This window comes from Telmatherina bonti, assembly GCF_933228915.1.
Source record: "Telmatherina bonti genome assembly, chromosome: 13".
NCBI classification, from domain to species: domain Eukaryota; kingdom Metazoa; phylum Chordata; class Actinopteri; order Atheriniformes; family Telmatherinidae; genus Telmatherina; species Telmatherina bonti.
In genome coordinates, this window is record NC_136611.1 from 25202769 (window position 1) to 25226771 (window position 24003).

Genomic DNA, 24003 nt, shown 5'->3' on the forward strand with positions numbered 1-24003 from the left:
AGCTTGTCGTAATCTGCTCAGTTTAATGACTGTGCATTGCAGGATTAATCACAGGGGGCCATTTTTACTGTAAGGAGCAGCATATGGACTGTATGTCTTTTACATCCTGATAACATCACTTTAAGGAGTTAGTCATCACTAAAACACACCAAGGAGTACGTCATCTTACACACACTCATTTGAACTAATGAGTGTGCTGCTCATTGCTGACCTCCATCACATAAAAGGCTCAGGTTATGTGACCCACTTATGGCAGAGCAGTGGCCTATGGAATCATGTCAATACATCCATGACTTATGTTCTCAAATGCATTGCTGTAATCCTTATCAGCTTACTTTGGAAATTAAAAACTAAATATATATCCTCACAGTATACCACTTGTTTTTTCATTAGCTCTGATTTCAATCCTCAGAGCTCCCAGAAAGCCTGTAGGGGAAGTAGGCCAGCCTGGTACACTCTCCTCTCATCTCATTCAGGTGGAGCTAATTGTGCCACTCAAGAAATCTGTACACTTACCTCAGGGGTTTGATCTCAGGTTATTACCCTTACATTTCCATTAATTAATTAATTTATTTATGGTTGGACCAAAGAGTAATCCAAGCAGTCAATATACAGAGCTAAATTAGATGCTAAAAGTGAGCAAAGGTTCTTTTCAACAAAATTTTTTAAAACATTTTTTAAAAAATTGATTATATTCAGCGTTGGATTATTTAAAAAAAAAAACCAAAACCTTAGGGAATTGGCTGTATATAATTAAAGAAATGGCCTCCTGCTCTGTTTCTCATGCTGAGAAAAGTAAATAAACTAGGTGATGTTTAAATTCATGTCTTCTCCTTATAGAGCGACCGTCTCCTCATCAAAGGAGCGAAAATAGTCAATGATGATCAGTCCTTCTTGGCCGATATCTACATGGAGGATGGAGTCATCAAGTAAGTTCTATTTTAAGATTAACAGCATTAAGGTATGCTCCTGTCACTGTGATTTTTGGAGCATTGAGCATCGGTTTCAGGTGTCCTTCAGTCATTTCTATGCATTTTGTTTTGTTTCATTCAGGCAATTAGGGGACAACCTCATTGTTCCAGGAGGAGTTAAGATCATAGAGGCTCATGGAAGAATGGTGATGCCGGGGGGCATTGATGTGCACACCCGATTCCAGATGCCTGACCGAGGCATGGTGGCAGCAGATGACTTCTACCAGGGCACCCGGGCTGCCCTGGCTGGAGGCACAACCATGATCAGTATGCACCGCATGCGTTTCTGCCAGTTTAACACACCGTGCTCTTGTTGTAGTGATTATATCACTGCAGCTGTCCGTGCTGTCAAGCGTGTAATTTAATTTAACAGTCTGCCTAAGTACAAAAAAAGAAGAAAAAAATCAACTTGCTTGTTTGTATTTTGTAGTTGACCATGTGTTGCCAGAGCCTGGTGTCAGCCTTGTGGCTGCTTTCAAACAGTGGAGAGAGTGGGCTGATGGCAAATCCTGTTGCGATTATTCCCTGCATGTGGACATCACTGACTGGAACAGAGGCACCCAAGAAGAAATGGAGACCCTAGTGAAGGATCATGGTATGCAGGAAATGTTTTCATCTTATTCATGCACTCTGTGGTGTTTCTTTGACGCTTAAGAAAAAATCTGCCTTCTTTCAATGATCTGGAGGGGGAAGAAAACACTTCTGCACTTCTGCTTTACACTTTTTTTTCCCTTTTCCTTCGCTTTGCATTTTCCTTTTTCTGCTCTTTTCATTTCCCCTTTGCCCTTTTTCTCTCATGATTTCTATCTTCAGGTGTCAACTCTTTCCTGGTGTATTTGGCTTACAAGGATGTTTTCCAACTTTCTGACTCTCAGGTATGCTTGGCGTGTGCTCAGTGTTAGTGGAGTCTCTCCAGCATCATCTGTCATTGCAGATTTTTTCTACGCTGTTAGGCATGTTTGTTTCAGAAGACTGCCCTGCTGTCTGGCTGATGTTTCTCACACTTTTGTAGATCTATGAGGTTTTCAGTGTCATCAGAGATCTCGGAGCCATTGCACAAGTACATGCTGAGAACGGAGACATCGTTGCAGAGGTGAGAGAACCTCTTAATCAAATTTCACTATAAGCAGTTTTTAAGCACGTTGTGGATCATAATGTCCTTGTGTGGATATTTAGGAGCAGAGACGTATATTAGAGCTTGGAATCACAGGCCCTGAGGGTCATGTGCTCAGTCGTCCAGAGGAGGTAAGAGTCCTACTGTATCATATCAGGTAACATTGTACATTCAAAGTACACTGTGTTAAGAATAAATGAACAAGCCTCACTGTTTTCCTGTCAATGTCTGAAGGTGGAGGCAGAGGCTGTCAATCGCTCCATCACTATAGCAAATCAGACCAACTGCCCCCTCTACATCACCAAGGTGATGAGCAAAAGTGCTGCTGATGTCATTGCTCTCGCCAGGAAAAGGGGTAAGAAGAGAAAATTTAGCTCTGCCAATGATCCGGATACTTGTACTTTGTGCTGACATCAACCTGTCTGCTCCCACAGGTGCTGTTGTTTATGGAGAGCCCATTTCTGCCAGCTTGGGCACAGATGGTACCCATTACTGGAGTAAGAACTGGGCTAAGGCAGCATCTTTTGTCACCTCTCCACCGCTCAGTCCTGATCCCACCACCCCTGATTACCTCAACTCTCTGCTGTCATGGTAGGTGCTGGCGCTGGGACCTAAAGATAGCTGGAACTCTGTGACATGACAAGTGTTCCTGCTGTGTGCTGTATTGACATGTATTATTAAACACCCTTTGCAAATATCTAATCCATAGTTATTAAATGTAGGAAATAAATATGGAAGTTTTCATATATAAAGTTAATTTAACAAAATGACACGTATTGCAATTACAGAATAAAAATGTTTAATTGCTTTCTTTCTTATTTAGTGGGGACTTGCAGGTGACTGGCAGTGCTCACTGCACTTTCCAGACTTCTCAGCGTGCTGTGGGCAAAGATAACTTCACCATGATTCCAGAGGGCACCAATGGCACTGAGGAGAGGATGTCTCTAATCTGGGACAAATGTGTGGTAAGCTTCATGCAGCCAAAGAGAAAATTATGTACAGGATCAGTGAAAAGTTTGGACACAATATCCATCAATCAATCAATCCATCCATCTTCTACTGCACATCTCATATCTGGGGTCAGGTTGTGGGGCAGCAGCCTGAGCAGGAAGTTCAGCTTCTTTTTCACCAGGACACACTGAAGCAGAGTCTGCATCATTGCAGACACTGCACTGATCTGCATGTTAACTTTTCACTCTATCCTTTCCTCTCTAGTAAACAAAACCTCACGATACTTGAACCTTGGTTAAGAACCATGGGGTTGGATTTAGAGGTGCTCATTTTATTCCCTGCTGCCACACACTCTGCTGTGAACCTCTACAGTGAAAGCTGGAGATCATGGCCTGGTGAAGCCAGTAGAAACACATCATCTGCAAAAAGCAGAGATCCAATCTGGAGGACACCAAACTAGACTCTCTCAACACCTCAGCTGCATTGAGATAAAAGAATTGGTAACAAAGGGCAGTCTTGACAGAGTCTAATAGTATAAACCCACTTGCTCATTATGGCCAATGGCTATAATTGTCCACACTTTTACCTAGTGCAGAACACTTGTAAATCTTTGTGTATTCAGCTGCATCCGATTCCAGTTTTTTGTTTCCTGTAAAAGGTGGCTGGTAAGATGGATGAAAATCAGTTTGTGGCAGTGACCAGCACAAATGCAGCCAAGATCTTCAACCTGTATCCCCGCAAAGGCCGCATTGCTGTCGGTTCTGATGCTGATCTTGTGTTGTGGGACCCCGATATGACGAAGATCATCTCCGCAAAGAGCCACAACTTGGTCAGTAATTACTTAGCCGAGCTTGCTCCTTATGTCCAAGTGTTTTTTGATATATTGAGATCCCACTGTTTCGACTGTTTGTGATGGGTTGGTATTCTATAGCATGTAAAAGCTGCTCTGTTACGTATTGAGGGAGAGTAATCATCAAACCTGTTCTTCTTCCAGGCTGTTGAGTATAACATTTTTGAGGGGGCAGAAATGCGTGGAGGTCCCCTGGTGGTGATCAGCCAGGGCAAGATTGTGTTGGAAGACGGTAGCCTTCACACCACAGAGGGATGTGGGCGCTATATTAGCCGTAAACCTTTTCCAGACCACGTGTACAAGAGGATAAAAGCTCGCAGCAGGGTGAGTCTCTCCTGTCTGAACTGGCCTTTTCCTGCTTGTAGAGAAATTTTGTTCTTCTTCTTGTAGTCTGATAAATTGGTCTGTCTTTGTAGCTCACAGAGCTGCGAGGAGTTCCCAGGGGCCAGTATGATGGGCCAGTGTGTGAGGTGACTGCGACTCCCAAGGTGATATCAACAGTGTCCTCAGTGAAGACTTCTCCTGCAAAGCAGCAGCAGCAGCAGCAGCAGCAGCAACAACAGCAGTTCACTCAACAGCCAGTTCGCAACCTCCACCAGTCTGGCTTCAGTCTGTCTGGTGAGTAAAAACCAAAAATTAAATTCCTTGTTTCTAATTTGTGTCACAGCCAGGCAGCTAAGTTTGTTTTCCTGTGTATTTATTTCAAAGGCGCCCAAATTGATGACAACGTTCCACGTCGCACCACTCAACGCATAGTCGCGCCCCCTGGTGGAAAAGCCAACATCACCAGCCTTGGCTAAGCTAATTTCTTGACTGAACCCAGGGTGCTGGGCGGTATGAGATCAGAGGCCACAAATACCAATGTCACATCACATCTCTCATCACCTCTGACTCACCTTGCACTCCCCCTTCTGACCATTTTTGATTCACACCCTACCACCATCTCATCATGAAAGAAATAAAAAAAAAAAAAAGCACTATTCCACATTGTTTAATCTTTCCTGCCATATTCCAGTGTTGAGGAGGGATCAAGTGAATTGAAGCAGCTTTTTTTGCTGTTTTTTTTTTTTTTTTTACATCATGTTTTATTATTAATTCATTTGTTTACATTTTAAAAAAATGTTTACTGTACATGTTTGAACTCCTCGCTGTCCCTGTTGGATCAGAAAACTGGAAGAGAACTCATTAATAGATGCAGTTGTTTATATATGTGCTATACTTTTCCAAGATATTCGAATGTTTTGGTGGTCATGTATCACACAACCATTTTTAGCTGGTAAACTCTAACAGGGATCTTTTAACTGCAAATGTTGCGATGTAATTAATCCAAACTTTCCTCATGAAAGATTAGACCACAGAATAATGTCTCAAATCTCTGAAGAGCTTTGAAGTTTTATTTGAATTTTGCAGTACTTGTTTTTTTGTTTTTGGGTCTGTACTCAGCTGAGCAATTCACTCATGACTTCCTTTCATGCTATAGCTGCACTTTCTTCTTTTTCTTTGTTTTGTTTCATGACGTGATTTCTGAAAAGCATCTAACTGCACTGAAAGGAAAACAAAGGGTATTTCAGGGTTAAACCACGCATTCAACAATTCTCTGAAACTTTGGGGTGGGGGGGTTGGCTGGCTCATGACATTTTGTTGGAGAAACATGAACCTATTCCCTTGTTTCATCTTTGTGTTTTGTTCTTTGTGTTTTTTTGAAAGGTTGTCAGGGTAACAAGCCTCCAATAATCAGACCAGCATTTGTCATTCAGATAACAGATAGATGCTACAAAGATGTTTGATAGGAGTGTTTTGCCGACAACCTCTCTGCACCTGGTGCTATCTGACCTTTGCTGTATATGATGCAGATGATGTCTGCATGGAAACAGTAGTCATGTAAAGCTTTGTAGTAAATAGCAGCCAGGGGAGAGTCTCCATTTTACCCAGTTTTCACAGAAATTGTTTTGCACCTGTAACAATCCAAATGGTAAACGTGTATGTGAGCGTGTAACTTTGAATTTGTATTTGGATATGTTTTAGAATAAATGTTGACCTACTTGCCTGCCTGTTGTGTAAGATATTGATAGCACACTGTATCTATGAAGGCTCTTTAAAGAAGTGAAATGATGATTTTGGAGACCTGATGAAAAAAAGTTTCTGTATGTATATGAAGTCCCTCACAGTGTGCTGATGATGTGTCCACTGTTCTTGATGTTAGCATTGTGAATGAAGTACCAGATACTGTATATCATGCCCTTACCTCTACCTTTTTTTGCCCAATCTTGTGAACACCAGATTCACTTAAAGTAGTTTCTGTATTTACTAAACCACCACAGGTTGTCTGTGCAACCATTCACAAAATACAGCATAATTTCTTCCTCATTGGCTCGTCAAATGTAGGTTTCGTATGCAAAGGTTAAAATGTGAAGTGATTAACTTTTGGGGAACATCCTTTGAAAAAAGTAACAAAGTTGTAATGTTGAGCACTGTTGTTTGCCCTCTTTCACCTTGTGTGATACTCTTGCTCATGTATGTTTTATAGGATGCCAGAATTGTGGGGGGATATCATCAGTCCTATCAGCATTTGACCTTTGTTGACTTCAGTGGATTAAAATAATAAAAATAAAACTTTTGTTGCTTATTTTTTTAATCAACTATGAAATTTTAAATAAACTTGTAGCCTCTAATTTTCTACATGAATAACAGTAATTGGGTGACAAATATAGATGTTGAAGGGCGGGGAGTGGATCTACTTGTGAAGTGAGGGATCAACACAGACAAACCTGTCGCTTCTGTGTCCTATATGAAAACCTTTCTATCTTAAAGTAGGTGATCTCATTCAGGGTAAAAAGTAGTGCATATTGGTGCTCTTTTTTCTCTACCTACAAATTATAGCAAGTCATGGTGACTCCCGTCTGCAATTACCACAAACAAGGAAAAAACTTGTTTCATTTCCAGCTGTTTACCAAACTTGCAAGATTAATTTCAGGACACAAAGTCCTTCTTGCAACATGCAGAAACCAGATACTTTACCAAGAAGATTTGTGTTGGTTTTTAAGTATGATAAATTATTAAAAAACTTTAATGGTAGTCACAGAATTGTTCTTAACTAGAAAACAGATAAACACCCATCTGTATCTCCATTAATGTTTATTATTGGAAACCTAATCTTCTATGGTCAAATTACTTTCTTTCCCTGTAATGAAAATCCAATGTTCCACGATTGCATGTTTCACTGACCCACTGTAACTGTTTTAAAGCTGGGGTAGGTAATCTTGCTCAGAGACATTTTTTTTTTTACTCTGGGTGAAGTGCTTCCTTGAACACAAACAGATAATCGCTGATTAAAACATAACCTCCTTGGCGAAAGTAAGAAAATAGCCTTGGATCATGCAAGCAGCAAAACCATAGGGGGAAGCGCCAAGACAGGGTGCTACTTTCACACATTGTTGGCTCCCCAATATTACCTACCCCAGCTTTGAGGTGCACAGTCACATTTGCCATTTTTGCTCAGTTTTCTATAAAACATATTGACAGGTTCCAGACTGTCAATATCCCACACTCTGGGATATATATATATATATATACATATATATATATATATATATATATATATATATATATATATATATATATATATATATATATATATATATATATATATATATATATATATATATATATATATATATATATATATATATATATATATCCCAGAGTGTGGGATATTGACAGTCTGGAACCTGTCAATAGAAGGATATATATATATATATATATATATATATATATATATATATATATATATATATATATATATATATATATATATATCCTTCAGCTTATATGTATATGGCCAATGTCATGGTTGGACATTTTTCTGTAGGATTGTTGTTTTAAAACTTTTTCACTGATGGGGATACAGCAGTTGCAGACTAAATATTTTGTGGGAAATTGTACTATTTTACATTCACTTAAGCATGAAGAAAAAAAACATCTTCCATTTAAAGATAAAAATGTTCTCTGGATTTAAAAGCAATAAATTATATTTGAATAATTTAATGTATGGACAAAACCCACCAGTGTCTCACACGATGCCTCACAAATAACTGTATTAATATAGTAATTGTAAATAACCTCCTCATTGAAAGATATGATGATTTCGAAAGGATAATTCTGCATCCCAGCAGTGGACATGGTGAATAGAATTTGACACTAGGTGGAGACACAGAGTTGTGATGCTGAATTCAAGAGCAGCGTTTTGAAACTCCAGCATCCTGTACACTTCACCCAAAGGGATGCTGCCAGTTGAGTTAATAGAACAAGTCAATGGCAACGTCACACTGAGCGCACACATCAACAAAGTTCTGTGATTAGTTGGAGTGATGCCTCTTGGCTGTTTGACATTTGTCCAATTAGGACTCGACACGATGAGAGCACTGATTAAGCTGGAGAGCAGAATCTACCAATATAAACATCTTGAACCCACTGATGAAAGCTTTGGAAAAAAAGAGATAAATAAATAAACATCTGCAAGGTTTTACATGACTAAAGTCTCTTGGGAGTGTGCATGAGTCACCAGCACTTCTTGCTATGCTCTCAATCTATAGAAACACAGAGACTGCTTGTATAAAACCACACTTTCTCTAATAATTGATCTGTTGTGGTACACAATCTTCTATGTTTATTGACTGTTTGCAATAAATACCTTATCTCTAAAGCTGGAATTATGGTGTTTGTTATTCAGAGTAATTGCACAAATACATGGTGACAATGTGACAGTTCTTATGCATCACAAATACATAAGAATATGCTCCAAGATAAAAGCAGTGTTGTCTGATGGAGTGCACAGGGGTGCTCTTACACTGGTGCTGGTGCACTCTACATCAGTATGTGGTGAAGCTTTAGGTCTAATTATGGTATTCATTACAGCCGTTTCATTTGGAAGATAATATAGATCCATAAAGTGTCACTCACAGGTATTTATCAGCTGTGGTTTTTTTCAGAATCACACCACTTCCTATGAAGAGAGATAATAACGGGAGGGGGTTGAATTAGGTGATCTGTTTCATCTGTAATTTATTACTGGAGCTGCTTCTTTCTCTCCTAATGGCATGTATGCAGAGACAGTCTGATTTACAGGTCAATGACAACACGGACACTTGCATGTTCTCCCACCATTCTGTCTCGTCCCTCCCCCAGTAAGCTGTCGACTCCACTTCCATGACTGATCTTAACTTGGAGAGGGGGAGGCTGGCTCACTGATGCTGGCTGCATATCTTTCCACCCACACTCTGAAACGGAGCACATCTTGGTTCCACAGAGGGAGTAGCCAGCAAAAAAAAATAAAAAATCGATACAGTTGGCAGCAGTTGTCCTCTTGCCCTTTTTATGTTTTTGCGTAAACAGGAGACAGTTTGCACTCTTGAACTCACACTAAACACTCTAAGTTTCTCGCCTTTGGGTTTTACTGAGAAACACCCACTACAGCAGCTTCAGAAAGGCCCAGGCAGAGAAATATAGTTGCTTATTAAAAATGAGGAGTGTTGCCTGAGAGAATGTCTGAGACTTATCTTGACATCTCTAAATCTGGTGGATTTTTTAAGAGGCTTGGGGTCAGTCGGGATTGAGGCCAGCAACCACAAGGTCAGTTAAAATTCCCCAGAAGTATATTAAGACATCCATCTGGCACTGCTTGCAGTTACATGAAATTGTGGGAATGTGGGTAAATGTTTTGAGAGGCAATATATATTGAGTGAAACGCACAAAAAAAGGAAGAAAGCAATGAAATAACAACAGAAGTCCAAAAAAATCCTCACAGATCCTTTCTTGGGAATATGTCTTACAAATTTATTGTAAGTGACACTGAAGTAGCTAAGGTCCCTTGGTATTAGGTGTTTATAAAATAGTACACAAAATTTACTTTCACAACAAGAACAGTATTCGGCAAACTTCTGAAACAAAAGGAGCAGCAGCATTCTTCAAATGGTTTTCAGATCATGCAACAGATTAAATGTCCCTATTTAAATTTATTTAGACTGTTCTTCTGTAATATAAAATATGTAAACATTTGAAGATCTTTCACTCTGTTGGTCATCCACAACTTCAGCTTAATTTTTCTGTCCTTTCTCTGATATGATAAAAACAGCCTCATTTCAACTTTTGCAAAGCTGTATTCTGCATTATAGAGGTTAACAAAGCAGAAAAGTAATTTTAATAGAAGCCATTTGTCGAACAATCTTATGTCCAGATAAGACAAAAAGGTAAAGGAATGACATCCCTGCTGAGATATTCAATTTTGAAATCTCAAAACATCCCTTTCAGCACAAGAAAATGAAATAGATTCTCATCTTTGCCCCAAAGGAGAGTAATAACTGATAGATGACTGATTACAGTGGTTATACAGGCTCTCCTTTTTCTGACAGGGACAGTTGGTGGATCTTAATGGTTGGAAGGTCTCCAACAGGAGGGGGATCTTGAGGGGGAGTCCCAGCACCGAGGATGCAGCAGCAGGTTCTGTGGAGGCTTTTGTTGCAAAATTTGGCCACTTTTGCTCTGCTTGTTTCAGCTTGTTTGGGTCCACTGTTGATGGGACCTCCAGAAAAGACCTTCCATTCCCTGCTGTCCCTTGAGGAAGGAGTTCTGGAGAGAGCTATAGAGGAGGAGGGGCTAAGTCTGCAGGAAGCCCCCCTGCTGTCCAGGCTCAGAGTAAGGGCTTGACCGTGACCTTGTGCTTGACTTTGACTTGCACTCAGATGGTGGTGGTGTGGTCTGGAAGTCATTCTCAAACAGTGAACTCCAAGTAAACTCTGGAAAGCTTTTTTAAACTCCTGGTTGGAGCATGGGTAGATGATGGGGTTGATGCAGCTGTTGAAATAACCCAGCCAGAAGGTGATCTTGAATACAGTATCTGAAGGTCTATATGCAGGGAACATGGAGCCTGGAGAAACAGAAGACACACGTTTCACTAGAAACTGCCACACAAGGAGCTTTTTAGGTAAACACAATAGAGGTTTAGCTAGACAATAATCAGCAGGGAATCAACATCATTATTAGGGTCATTTTTAGGAGTTTTAACATCTTTATATATATAAGTCTGAGTCCCTTTCAGTCATTTTACAGCTGCTGCCATTTGTTCTTATGTCTGTTTGTTAGTTTAATCATCAATAAGAGCACAATCAGCAGTTTTACACAGTCACATCGTGGCACTTATTTGTCTGCTCATGACTATGTTTTCTCTCATTTACAATTAATTTAAGATTCCAAGTCCCCTCTTTGGGCTCAAATAATATGGAGGTCATAACTGGTACTGCTTTTGATTAGGGAAACCACTCATGAATGTGAGTGGACTCTCTAATGAAGAAGCACAGGTAATGGCTTAACAGGCACATTAGATGCAGCCTGGTTAGTCATTGTAAATGTAGGTGACTTGTCACACACTCAGCAGCTGCCAGTTAAACTAATTTAATATCTGAGTTCTTGTGCTATATTGTTCACTCCGTCATCTATTTTAAGAAGTGAAAAGCGAGAAGCTGCCTTTTGAAATGCTTTTTTCTTGCTAGCTGTTGCAGATGGTAAAATGAAGACTTTGGAAAATAAGATGGTGATGTGAAGCTGGATGGATGGAGTTATGTGCCTGTCTTGCTCATATATCTTACTCCTAGCTGTACCACAAAGATTGATTTTATCTCTGCCAATATCCCTGGTAGATTCTGTTTTTTTTTCTTTTTTTAATTTACTAAAAATGGTGAAAAATTGCATGTGCAAGATTGTTTTGTTGTCCAAGGTCAATAAGGAATCCTTTGTAACTTCAGTTTTTGTTACTTCCAATCAAACAACATGTCTTGACTGATAAAACCCTTATAAATCTGTTGCATAATGCATGGTGGTTCTGTTATGAGCACCGTTTTTTAGTAGCTGCCGAGATTTTCATCATGCAATGACAAAAATATGAATTATTGGAAAGATAAAAACTGAACAAAGAACCAGGGATTTGATGCGGTCTGAAACAGCAGTCATTGTCATACAAAATTAAAATATTCAATCCCATGCACACAACACACACTCAGACACACATACCAACACGCATAGAGGAGCATATATACATATATATATATATATATATATATATATATATATATATATATATATATATATATATATATATATATATATATATATATATATATATATATATATATATATATATATATATATAAAACAAGGAAAATAGAAAAATCAGTCTTAAATCTTGACACTGTAAGTGGTTTTGGTGGTATGGGGCGGGGCTTATGCCTTGAGCCAGCTCTGATTCACAGCTTCAAAACATTATGCTGCCTTCAGGAATGTCGCATTATGTAAATAGATAATACAGATACAAGTGGAGTTTATCTACTTACTGCTCTTTGTCGCTGTGTCATCGATCACATTTCAGAGTTCAGAGATCACATTTCACTGTGATTGTTAGGGTTTATATGGTTTTATAACAAGGGAACATTTTTTTGATGAAAATTTCCTGCAAGAGTTCAACAGACCCACAGGTGGGCTTGTCCCCTAGTGGGACCAGCCAGTGCTACTGGATTATTTGCAGGGTAGCCTGGAGTAAGTCGATGTTAAAATGTCATCCTCCCTGGGGTGTTTTACAGTAAAAAGAACAGAGGATTTGTGATTGGTGCAGTGAAAACAGCTTTGCAGTGGAGCTGCAACCAAATCCTTCCTATCTTGTACTCAATTCAAATGAAGTTGGGATGTCGTTTAAAAAAAAAAATAAAACCAGAATACAATGATTTGCAAATCCTTTCTATCCTATATTCAATATTTAAACTAATAAATTTGATTGTTTCTTTGCAAATGTTCACTCAATATGAATTTGATGCAACACGTTTCAAATGAGCTGGGACAGGGGCATGTTTACCACTGTGTTACATCACCTGTCCTTTTAACAACACTCAATAGGTGTTCGGGAGCTGAGAACACTAATTGTTGAAGCTTTGTAGCTGGAATTCTTTCTTGTTTGATGTACAGCTTCAGTGACTCAACAATCAGGCAACTCTGTTGTCGTAATGTGATACACATTTGCAGGTCAGTACTTCAGGCGGGCCAGTCTAGTGGCCACAGCCACACTGTTGTAACATTTCAGAATGTGGCTTGGCATTGTCTTAGTGAAATAAGCAGGGACTTCCCTAAAAAGATGTCACTTGGAAAGCAGCATATGTTGCTTTAAAACCTGTATGTACCCTTAAGCGTTATTGGTGGCTTTACTGATGTGCAAGTTACCTACATCTGTATCACAGCCCCATACCATCACAGATGCTGACTTTTGAACTTGGTGCTGATTACAATCCAGATAGTCTATTAACTATTAAAATCAGACCATTTCAGATGAGCTTGCATCCAGAAAGCTGGCAGTGTTGCTGGGTGTTGTTGAAAAATGGCTTTCGCTTTACATTGCATAGTTTTAACTTGTACTGTAGATGTAGCAACAGACTATGTTAACTGGCAATATTTCCACAAGTGTTCCTGAGTACACACTGCAAGATCCTTTACCAATTGATGTTGTTTTCTAATGTAGTGCTGCCTGAGGAACCGAAGGACATTTAGTGTTGGCTTTTAGCCTGCAGAGATTTCTCCAGGCTCTTGGAATCTTTTTAAGATATTATGGACTGTTGATTATGAAATCCCTAAATTCCTCGAAATTTATATGTTTTAAAATGTTGATTATTTGTTCACTCTGTTATTAACAAAGTGGAGTGCCCCGCCCCGTCTTTGCATGTGAATAACTAAACCTTTTGGGGATGCTTATTTTATAACCAGCCATGACACTCGCCTGTCTGCAGTTAACCAGTTCGCCTGTGAAATGTTCCAGGTATTATTGAGCATTCCTTGACATTCCCAGTCTTTTGTTGCCCCATCCCAGTTTCTTTGGAATGTGCTGCAAGCATCAAATTCAAAATGAGTATTTACTCATTTTGAAGTTGATGCTTAAAAAAACAACAATAAAATGTATCAGTTTGAACATTAAATATCTTGTCTTTGTAGTGCAGGCATGTCCAGCGCTGGTACTAGAGGGCCACAGTCCTGCAGGTTTTCCATGTATCCCTGTTCCAACACACCTGACTCAAACTAATCACTCACTGCGCAAGACTTCATCGGCTGTTGGATCCATTTATGGGAAGCCAGGTGTGTTGGTATAGAGATACATGAAAAACCTGCAGGACAGTGGCCCTTGAGGGATGACTTTGACTACGCTGTTGTAGTATATTCAATTGAATATAGGTTAAAAATGAATTTGTAAATCACTGGGTTTGGTTTTTATTGATCTTTTACACAATGTCCCAACTTCATTGGCAGTGGAGTTATGAATTTTCAGTGGTTTGGATCTGCTTAACAGCACCTTGGTGTTCTGCTTCAACCATTGTACCATCAAATCTTAGGGAAATCTTGTGGCTTCCTGTCTCACCCTGTGTTATAACCTCTGAGGAAACCGGAAGCCACAGAGTTGATTTAATCATGTTTTGTCAGTCCAGTATTTAGTGTCAAGCAGTAAAACCAGGGTTTCTTAATGTGTTTTCTTTGTTATTTCATTGATCGTAGTTAATATCACTTGAAAAAGTGAAGTCATAAACATTGTCCAGCATTAACTTAAGGGTTCTTTAAATTTAGGTGCAAAAATGAACCAAAAATTATTCATTATCCTCAATCATCACCATCATAAAAGGTAAATTTGGTGTGTCCTTGGTATTTTATCTATAAACTTAAGGCTATGATGAAAGTTGCATCTTCACTGATATGAAATTCATCAGGCAGCTCTTGCACATTGTTCAAATGATTTCTTGTGAAAAATAATACATGGATATTCGAGCGTCAGACAAAATCCTAAGCCCATCAGGGCAATGATAAATCAGTGGTGGGGCTCTGTAGTGTTGTCTGCAGGACTTTTCTGGCTCCAAAATAACAACAAAAAATACAGAATTACATTTAATATATATTTATCATAATTGATCATAACTGATATAACTATGATAAACTCTGAAAGTTTTACACCATCAGATTTTGAATGAAACTTGATTACTTTCTCTTGGATTGTTTCAATTATGTGATTGAAAAGAACACTTCATTCTCCTTTTATCATTTCACTGCTAATGTCGGGAATAACAAGTAGTAACATGCCGATCCAGCTTCCCCACGATGTCATGGTTGCTTCTCTGCTGGGATTTTTATCACCTCATCAAGCTCATCTGCTCCACCTGAGCTCTCTGATTGCGCACCATCTTCACCTGCTCCCTGCTCTACTTAAACCCTCTCCTGTGTCTGTTTCCCTACCAGATGGTCAGCAGAGCAGCTCTTGTTTAATATCCAGCAGTCAGTCTCTTCTCCAGATTCCTGTCTTTGACCCTGTCTTGTTCCCTGGATTTATCTTGTCTTGTCTTGCCTTACCCTTGTTGGATACTTCTCAGCCTGTGACATGGACTCCTGGTCTGAATATCAGCTGGATAAGTAGCTGATCTCTGCCTCCTGTTATGACCCATGCCTATCTAACAACCATCTCTCTGGATTTTGGATTCAACAGGCTTGCAGAAGCCTGCTGCCACTTCCTGCTGGACTGGACCTTGTCTTCTCCCTGAACCTCAGTCATTTAGTAAACCTTACCTAAGACCTTCATCACTTTGAGTGTGGCTGAATTTTTGGGACCTGAAGGATCTTTCAACACACACAACCTTTAATTGGACTAACCGGTTAAGAAAATAGATGGATGGATAACATGCTGAACAACCAAGGAGGCATTCCCATTCAATGGGTTACTGATTCAGATATTCTTGATTGAATCAGTATTCTCACTTGTAATCCGCCCAATAATATGAGACTGTGGTCCGTTAATAATTCATCCGTATCTCTGACCAGCAGCATTCACACACTTCTGATTTCATCTGATGGTAATCCAGTCAGGGCCTCATTTTTCAGGAATAAATAACTAGTTAAAACTACAAAAGGCTGTTTCTAATTAACAATTGACTGTGAAAAAATTAATTATGGAATAGAAAACTTTTTTTTTTTTTTTAAATTTCCAAAGCTTCTTTAACATATAGGATTGTTGCTATAGATGGCGTTATCTGCATGGTACTCTCCAGTTTTGTTTTGAGCTGGCTGCTGTCAATAGGCTGTGTACCATGTCAAATTACTATCGACCAGCGGTATTGGGTCACGTCACAATGGCAACTCAAAATTACACTTAGCTGCAGGAATAGTTGAAAAAGCCATCAGTGCAGATCAAATCTTGAACTATTACTATGAAGACATGAACAATATAGGATTACAGAGATCTTTAGACTACACCCCTAATTAAACCCTGCTTTCCTTCAACTTATTTAATTCACCTGAACTTAGTCCCTTGCATTAAAACCTCAACAGTTCACAAATACTGAAACTGTTTTATGTCCAGTTTAAAAGCTACATGATATTGCCTTCTGTAGTGTTTACATCCTTTTCCACTTCAATTTGACTAATTTATTTTCTCACGTTTCTGAGCAGTCATTGAAATGGTAGCCTGTGCTATTGCATATACACTACTCACAAAAAGTTAGGGATATTCAGCTTTTGGGTGAAATTTCACAACAAGCCTAAAATGCATTCAAACCTGTACAGGTGAACTTAATGTGATCTTCTTTAAGCTTTTAAATGCACATGTCCTACTGTTAAATGTTTCAACAAATTTTGCACAAGTTGCTGTTCTCTAACAAGGAGCTTAACGGCAAAAATCACGGCAGGTGTGTGATCCTTGAATTGACCAATAAATGTCCTGGTTCAATTAGAGCTGGTGTTTAAACAGTTGTCCTCATCATGCTGTTCACATTTTGACATCATGAGACCAAGACGACACCTAACAATGGAACAACAGTCCCTTGCCATTGCGATGCTTCAAACAGGATGTTCTCAGACAGAAATGGCCACTGAGCTTGGAGTGTCACAGAGTGTCATCAGCAGGTTGCAACAGAGATATCGAGAGACTGGAAGAGTCACAGAAAGGCCTAGAAGTGGACGTCCTTTGGCCACATCCCGTACTGATGACCGCTACATTGTGAACACTGCCCTGAGAAACCGGATGATGAATGCCACTCAACTCCAGGCACGTTTAAGAGAGGTGAGAGGCACCCAAGTGTCCCGTCAGACCATTCGAAACCGTTTACATCAGCGTGGTCTGCGTGCTAGACGACCTGCACGGGTACCTGACCACACCACCAGGGACAGGCATCATCGTCTTGCATGGGCCAGGGAGCATTTACGCTGGACGAGGAACCAGTGGGCCTCAGTGCTGTTCTCTGATGAAAGTCGATTCACACTGAGCAGAAATGATGGCCGGCAACGATGTTGGAGACGTCAGGGAGAGCGCTATGCATCAGCCACTGTTGTCACCAGGCCAGCTTTCGGTGGTGGCGGTGTTACAGTGTGGGCAGGGGTGTCCACTTGGTACAGAACTGCCCTACACTTTGTGAATGGTACAGTGACAAGCCCATACTACCTGAATAACATCATTAATCCAGTGATTGTGCCCCTACATGAACAGCACAGGCCTAATTTCATCTTCATGGACGACAATGCTCCTGCTCATCAGGGAACGGCTGTTGGAGACTGGTGTACCTCAAATGGAATGGCCTGCACTCTCTCCAGACCTGAATCCCATTGAAAACCTGTGGGATCAGCTGAGCCGTCGTGTAGAGGCTCGAAACCCTGCACCCCAGAACCTCAATGACCTGAGGGCTGCCCTTCAAGAAAAGTGGGATGCCATGCCTCAGCAGGCAATAAGTTGCCTTGTGAACAGCATGAGACGTCGTTGTCAAGCTGTAATTGATGCTCAAGGGCACATGACGAGATATTGAGACGTTCAGATTTTTTGTTGTGGTGTAACTACCATTGTTGTTACCTTTTGTGTTGAATGAATTTTTGAGATGAGGAAATCAGTAGTGCATCCTTCTACTTAAATGTCTTACTTTTATGATATATCACTGTAGCATGAACATAATGCATTTTTCATAAATTTCACCTGAAAGCCAAATATCCCTAACTTTTTGTGAGTAGTGTATTTGCCAATCTTTGATTTAACTCTGATTCTGAACCATAGATTGTGTAATTACCCTAAATCCAGCATTTAGGGCATTCTTTTAAGCTTATATGAATCCCTTAGACTGTGAATATTAAAATTTTAAAGGTGACTTGTTTTAGAATATGCTTCCCCGGGAAAAACAAAACAAAACCTAAAGCATACTCACAAAACATACTAAGCTTTTGAAGGTCTCTGTCAATGAAACATGTCTTCTCTTTTGAAGAATTGACAATTTAATCTTGACCTCAAAACATATTTAAAAGCTAACAAAAGGGGCTAAAGACATGGGACCAACTTTTATTGAGCGCTCTTGACCTGAGCTATCATGTAATTACTCTTGTTCTATCCCCCCAGTTGGGGGCACTGCCAAATATAGATTCATATTTGAACATCCATCCATCCATTCATTTTCTTAACCACTTAGTCTGATTCAGGGTCGCATAGAAGCTAGAGCCTATTCCAGCAATAACTGGGCAAAAGGCATGCTACACCCTGGGCAGGTCGCCAGTCCGTCACAGGGTCCATATTTGAACCAATTTAACAATTCAATTGTTAACATCAGAATACACAGCTACATTCACTGTCCCTGGACACCTCTCTAATGAGGTGTGTCTGAGCACGTCCCATTGGGAGGAGGATCTGGGGAAGCTGGAAGAGGTGGCTGGGAAAAGGGAAAGTCTGGGTTACCACTCCTACCACCCAACATCAAATGAGTGGAAGAAAATGAATGGTCAGATGAAAAATTACATTAGTAGAGAGCAAAACTGTTATAGTTTTTCAAGAAGATACATTTTTTTTCTCAAAACCTTTTGTTAAGTAAGTGGATATTATGCAGTTTGTTGTCACGTTTTTCTGACTAAAACTGTAAATGGGATAAATGAATGTACAGGCATATTTTGCTAGAAATACGCAGAAAATGGACAAAATGTCATGCATATCCTTTTGCACAATATTCTACAAACAAGTAGTAAGAATACACTGAAATGATATAATGACAAACAAATGTTAGGGATAATAATGAGTTCACATCAGCATAACCTCCCTGTTTTTCCTCTAGTTTTACTCTGTTCAACTTTACTGATAATACACATGTTGAAGGTCCATAAAAACAGTTATTATAATGCAATGCTGTATCCTTACCAACTCCACTCTCCAGAAGATGAAGGTCATATGCCACAGTTATGATTTTCAAATATAATGTCTTGAATATAATAAATCACACAAAGTAGGCCCATAAATATAGTGCAGAAGTTGACACAGTGACTGATGGGTGAAATAAAAATAACCAAGTAACTTGAATGGCAACACTAGGTGCACGTCATTGTTGCTTTAAAGCTGCATCCCTCTCAGGCTTGGAGAGACTTTTTCCTTCCAACTGGAAAACATATAATGGAAGAGTCTTAAGTGGGTGTAGGTTACTGCAACGTTTTTACTGCCAATTACAGCCTACACACCCAATAACTTGAAAATAGGCATGACTGTTAAATAGCTGTTGGCTGGCTCAGCTATTCATATAGGGAATTAATACGTCAATGACCTTTGATGAGATTAATTATGATGTTAACAATGAACTGAAACAAATACATATGAAGACATCAAAATTAAACAGATAATAAAAAAATTACTAAGCTTGACAGAAGCATTTTAGACTGAAATTATGCTCAGTAGCAATTATTCCATAGTCACTATGCAATCTATGGTTATAATGCAATAAGCCATAGAGGCATCAAGTGAAAGTTTTCTCTTAATTAGCAACTTCTCATTAATCCTGGAGAGGCGATTCTGAAATGTTAAGGAGAGTCAACAACCATAAAGACAAAGCCTAACAACAGTAAGACCAAATTACTGCCATAATCAAAGTCCTATAGTGTATTTTCTGTGATAATATAATAGTGTCTTCTGCATCAGACTAAATGAGACAATCACGGGTTGTCCAGTTATGTGTCAAAATTAGACCACTGCTTGGTGACTCATTGCTAAATCCATTATCCACAGACACATGTGGCGAGTGATGCCAGTGTTAATACAGAAGCGTTAGTAAGCTCAGGAGGATTTTACTCCTTTCTTAGACAGGAAAGAACTGAACCAAATGGTAGTAGCTATATTTACAAGCGTGAGAGCATGGAATAAATAGAAAACATGCAGGAGCTGTGAGAGCTGTGGCACATCTCATATCCGCTTGATTCAGATTTCAGACTCGTATCATTGACAACACATACCGTATAGTTCACACAAGGTTGGCAAGCCTTGTTATTATTTCCTTCAAGCTGGTTTGCATCAGGTTTTGTGCTCTTGGGAGAAACATTTTATAAGATCTGACTCCAGTGTGATGGGTTTATCTGTCACCGATGCAGTAGCACTCAGATGAATTGAGACACAAACACAACAGGGAGAAGAAGCAGGGGCAGAAATGATTTGACACCTGATGCACAGGCCAGCACTTTAAACGTATGTTTGTCAGAAATTCTGGGGTTTTACTTACAGATAAGGTGGACAGGTGGAGATCAGTGATATGAATGACTCTTGAAGCCTATTTATAGAATGCCAAACCTGACATTTACTTCTGTACGTTGCTCAGGAGGTTACAAGGCTCGTCTGAATGCGAATAACCTCAGTGTGATCCTCAAAGGAGCAATTCAATTAACATGATCACCATTAAATTTGTAGGCACTTAAAAATTTGGCAGCAGAATAAATCAATAAACTGTCCTGTAAAATTAATTAATGCCTAAAAATAGTGCTTTAAAAGTGGTCTGACCAATGTAAATTTAGGTGATGAAGTAAATAAGTCTTAATGCTTTTTTCTTAGTTTTCCTGTGCTGTTTCAAAACAATACAGCCATTTCAGAAAATGAACGGTTTCATTATACAGTATATTTATTTACTACACAGCTTTTTCAACAAACACACAGACACACACACGCACACAGGGTGATAGTGGCTCTGGCTCTAAAGTGTTGAAATTTGAATGACAACCTAAATACTGTTTACTGAGGACTGGGGGAGGATACAGCAGTCAGCCAATAATTATCCACTAAACAAACTCCTACAAAAACACTGCCTTTCTTACTCTTTCAGGGGATTAAAAAAGCTTCTTAATTTGTTAGTTTGGAAGAGAGCCTGTGCAGCTGTCCACCTGTTTTTAGATCTAAGTTATGCCAAGATCCAAGGCAGCCATCTGAATAATACTGTGGCCAAATGTAAATACACTTGGCTTTGTTGCTGTTAAAACTCAGAATATAGCCAGTTCTGAGCTGATAATCATATGCAATTCTGCTGTTATTTGGGTGTAGGATGTTAACGTTTAGGGTGTAAGACTCAGACAATGGACCCTGAGGGGTGATCTGAATTTTGGCTGGATCTGGATTTCTTGCACCCAGACCTAGGTCAGTACTGGACCAGCTCTTATGCATCATTCATATCATTCATTTATCTGGTATGAATGAAGCCCATCTAGAAGTATAACACAAAAACTGATCCAGTGATAAGGATATGCCTATCATACCAAGTCACAATGGTGGACAAGTTAAACATAATTTTACTGATAAAAATAAGGAATCACATAAAAGGTAAACATGGAAATACTCACCAATAGGCAGCACCAGGAAAAATGGCAACCAACACAAGACAAAGCAGCCAACCACGATGCCTAAGGTCTTGGCAGCCTTCTTTTCTCGTGAGAACTTGAGGAGTCGCAGTGCGAAATGTGTACGGCTGCGAAGGGCTTCATCTTCTGATGCAGTTGTGTTTCCACGGTGTATCCTGAGAATCACTTGCTCTGAGTCTGACTTCTCCGTCTTGTGGCCTTCCCTCAGGCCCTGGCTCTCTCTGTGAGCTACTACATAAACCCGACAGTACATGACTAGTATGATGACAAGAGGGAGGTAGAAGGAGCCCACAGCTGAGAAGATTGCGTAACCTGGCTCCTCTGTGATCTTGCAGATGGACTCGTCCTCTGGTGCTGGTTCTTTCCAGCCAAACAAAGGTCCAATAGATATGATGACAGACAGCACCCATAGTAGCATCACAGCCAGCAGAGCCCTGCGTTTTGTCACTATAGCTGGGTACCGCAGAGGGTAACTGACTCCAATGTAGCGGTCCACAGAGATCACACAGAGGCTCATGATGGAGGCTGTGCAGCAGAGCACATCCACGGCGGCCCAAACATTACAAAAAACCCGTCCAAAAACCCAGCGATCCAGGATTTCAAAGATGGCAGAGAAGGGTAGCACTGTGGAGCTCAGCAGCAAGTCTGCTATTGCCAGGTTAACTATAAAATAATATGTGACTGTACGCAGGTGTCGATGACAAACCACAGAGAGGATTACCAGGATGTTCCCAACAACTCCAAACATGATGAAAATGCCAAGAACCATGCCCAAAACCACTGCCTTGACCACATTGAGCTCTGGCGGTAAAACCTGGCTGCAGTTGGAGCAGTTCTGTGTCAGAGAAGTTGGGGTCATATTGTCAGGCACAAGAACTACTAGCTGGCAATTTGACAATAGGACACCGATACTCAATACTGTACAGTGCAGGAAAGCTAAACAACACACTTAGTGAAGCTTACGACTGGAGAGAAGGGACATCGGGGCATTATGACAAAAGCTGTTATGTTCACATTAAGCCTGTCTTGTCAAAACATATTTTGAATGATGATGCCTCGGGCAAATGAGCCATTGTGCTGGCAATGTTGGCTGTATGATATGCAAATGACACCTACTGTGTTAAATTAATATTCCTTCTTGGAAATTAAGCTTTATAACCACTGATGTTAAGCAGCTAGTGCAAGGCCAGTTAGGAAAAACATAAAGGATAAGCTAAGACCGGTGTACTTTGCATGCTCTTGTGAACAAATATTTGTCTTTGGACCAAAACTTTAAATCTGTTGTATTGAAAGCTGGAATTGGAAAGAGCTTTACTGGGCAGACTGGGAGGTGAACAGTCAACATCCAGGCTGTTCCTGTTGAACGTAGAGGCATATTCAGCATCAGCACACAGAGACATCATCCAGTGCCTTTGAAAAGAGAGAGACAAAAGAAAGTGCTTTGAGAGAACTGAGACAGCCACCAAACAGCAACAAAACACAAAAGCATCCCCCCTTGTTTTGCCTATTGTTTGGTTTGCAGTTTTTTCTTTTCTTTTCCATTTCATTTGCTGTTCAACTCTACAGCAGCTGTCAGTGAGAAATGATGTCTGAACTACAGCTGTGAGATCAATGTGACCACAGACTCATCTCAGTTATTGACTAAACACAATATGAGGTAAAGGAATAAGGAAACTTGTTGGTTGTTGACCATTTTCACATTTTTACAGATTTAGGAAACGTTGCACAATGAAATCTCTGTTGAAGTTTGAGTTGACCAAGAACTGCTGGCATGTCAGCAATGCAACAGTATCCTTCATCACTGCTTTGTGATGCTAATATGATCTGCATATGACCTACAGTACACTAAGATAAGCTTGACCTTGCTCTTAATCTCACTTTTAAATAAATCAATATCACCCATCTCGACAAGACCAGCTTTTTTATATGGATGTGATCAAATGTTGTGTCATTCAGTTTTTACTTTTAAATTCACATAGCACTTTGACATGTTGGGGAAATGTGCAACTAAATAACAATAATGTCATTCTCACGTCTTGTGAAATAACAAATAGGAGCCAAGAGTAGATGAACTATGTATGTTTGAGTTATGTCTTGCATGCATCCTTTTAAAGTCAGAAAATCATTGATGTTGTTCAGATTTAATAAAAATCTAATAAAGTCTGCATAGATGTATATTTAAAACAAACAAAAAAAAAAATTGACAGAGATCAATAACTGCCATGGTTTAATCATTTTTATTTTAGGGAAAATATTTGGAATGTCAATTAATATATTCAGGGGATTTTTATGGAGATGTTTTGACCTTTAGATGAAGTCAGGGTGTATATTTTTCTCTCCCAAATGTCTGCTAGACAGTATTACTGTATAACACCAGAAGCTTAAAGCTGTTGCATTCTGAGGAAATTTGCTGGTTGCAAGTTTTAACTAAG

The 24003-nt window shown here is 39.6% G+C and overlaps 2 protein-coding genes across 2 annotated transcripts in view; one reads left to right on the forward strand and one right to left on the reverse strand.

Moving 5' to 3' along the window:
- Positions 1-4686, forward strand: part of LOC306764048 (dihydropyrimidinase-related protein 2-like) — a gene marked incomplete at its 3' end in the record, with an annotated part of 6355 nt that extends 1669 nt beyond the window's left edge. The window contains exons 2-14 of the mRNA XM_079251067.1: positions 841-929; positions 1054-1238; positions 1402-1566; positions 1785-1846; positions 1984-2064; positions 2148-2216; positions 2320-2440; positions 2520-2676; positions 2909-3050; positions 3695-3865; positions 4031-4210; positions 4303-4504; positions 4595-4686. Of these exons, the coding sequence (XP_079107193.1) occupies positions 841-929; positions 1054-1238; positions 1402-1566; positions 1785-1846; positions 1984-2064; positions 2148-2216; positions 2320-2440; positions 2520-2676; positions 2909-3050; positions 3695-3865; positions 4031-4210; positions 4303-4504; positions 4595-4686 (1716 nt within the window). The remainder of the gene's footprint in view (positions 1-840; positions 930-1053; positions 1239-1401; positions 1567-1784; positions 1847-1983; positions 2065-2147; positions 2217-2319; positions 2441-2519; positions 2677-2908; positions 3051-3694; positions 3866-4030; positions 4211-4302; positions 4505-4594) is intronic.
- A 5580-nt stretch (positions 4687-10266) lies between these two features.
- adra1aa (adrenoceptor alpha 1Aa) lies at positions 10267-22430 on the reverse strand (the record flags this gene model as incomplete). Its single annotated transcript, XM_079251070.1, has 2 exons — positions 10267-10808; positions 21554-22430. The coding sequence occupies 2 exons, from the start codon at positions 22428-22430 to the stop codon at positions 10267-10269; spliced, it is 1419 nt and encodes a 472-aa protein (XP_079107196.1).
- Positions 22431-24003: the final 1573 nt, after the last annotated feature.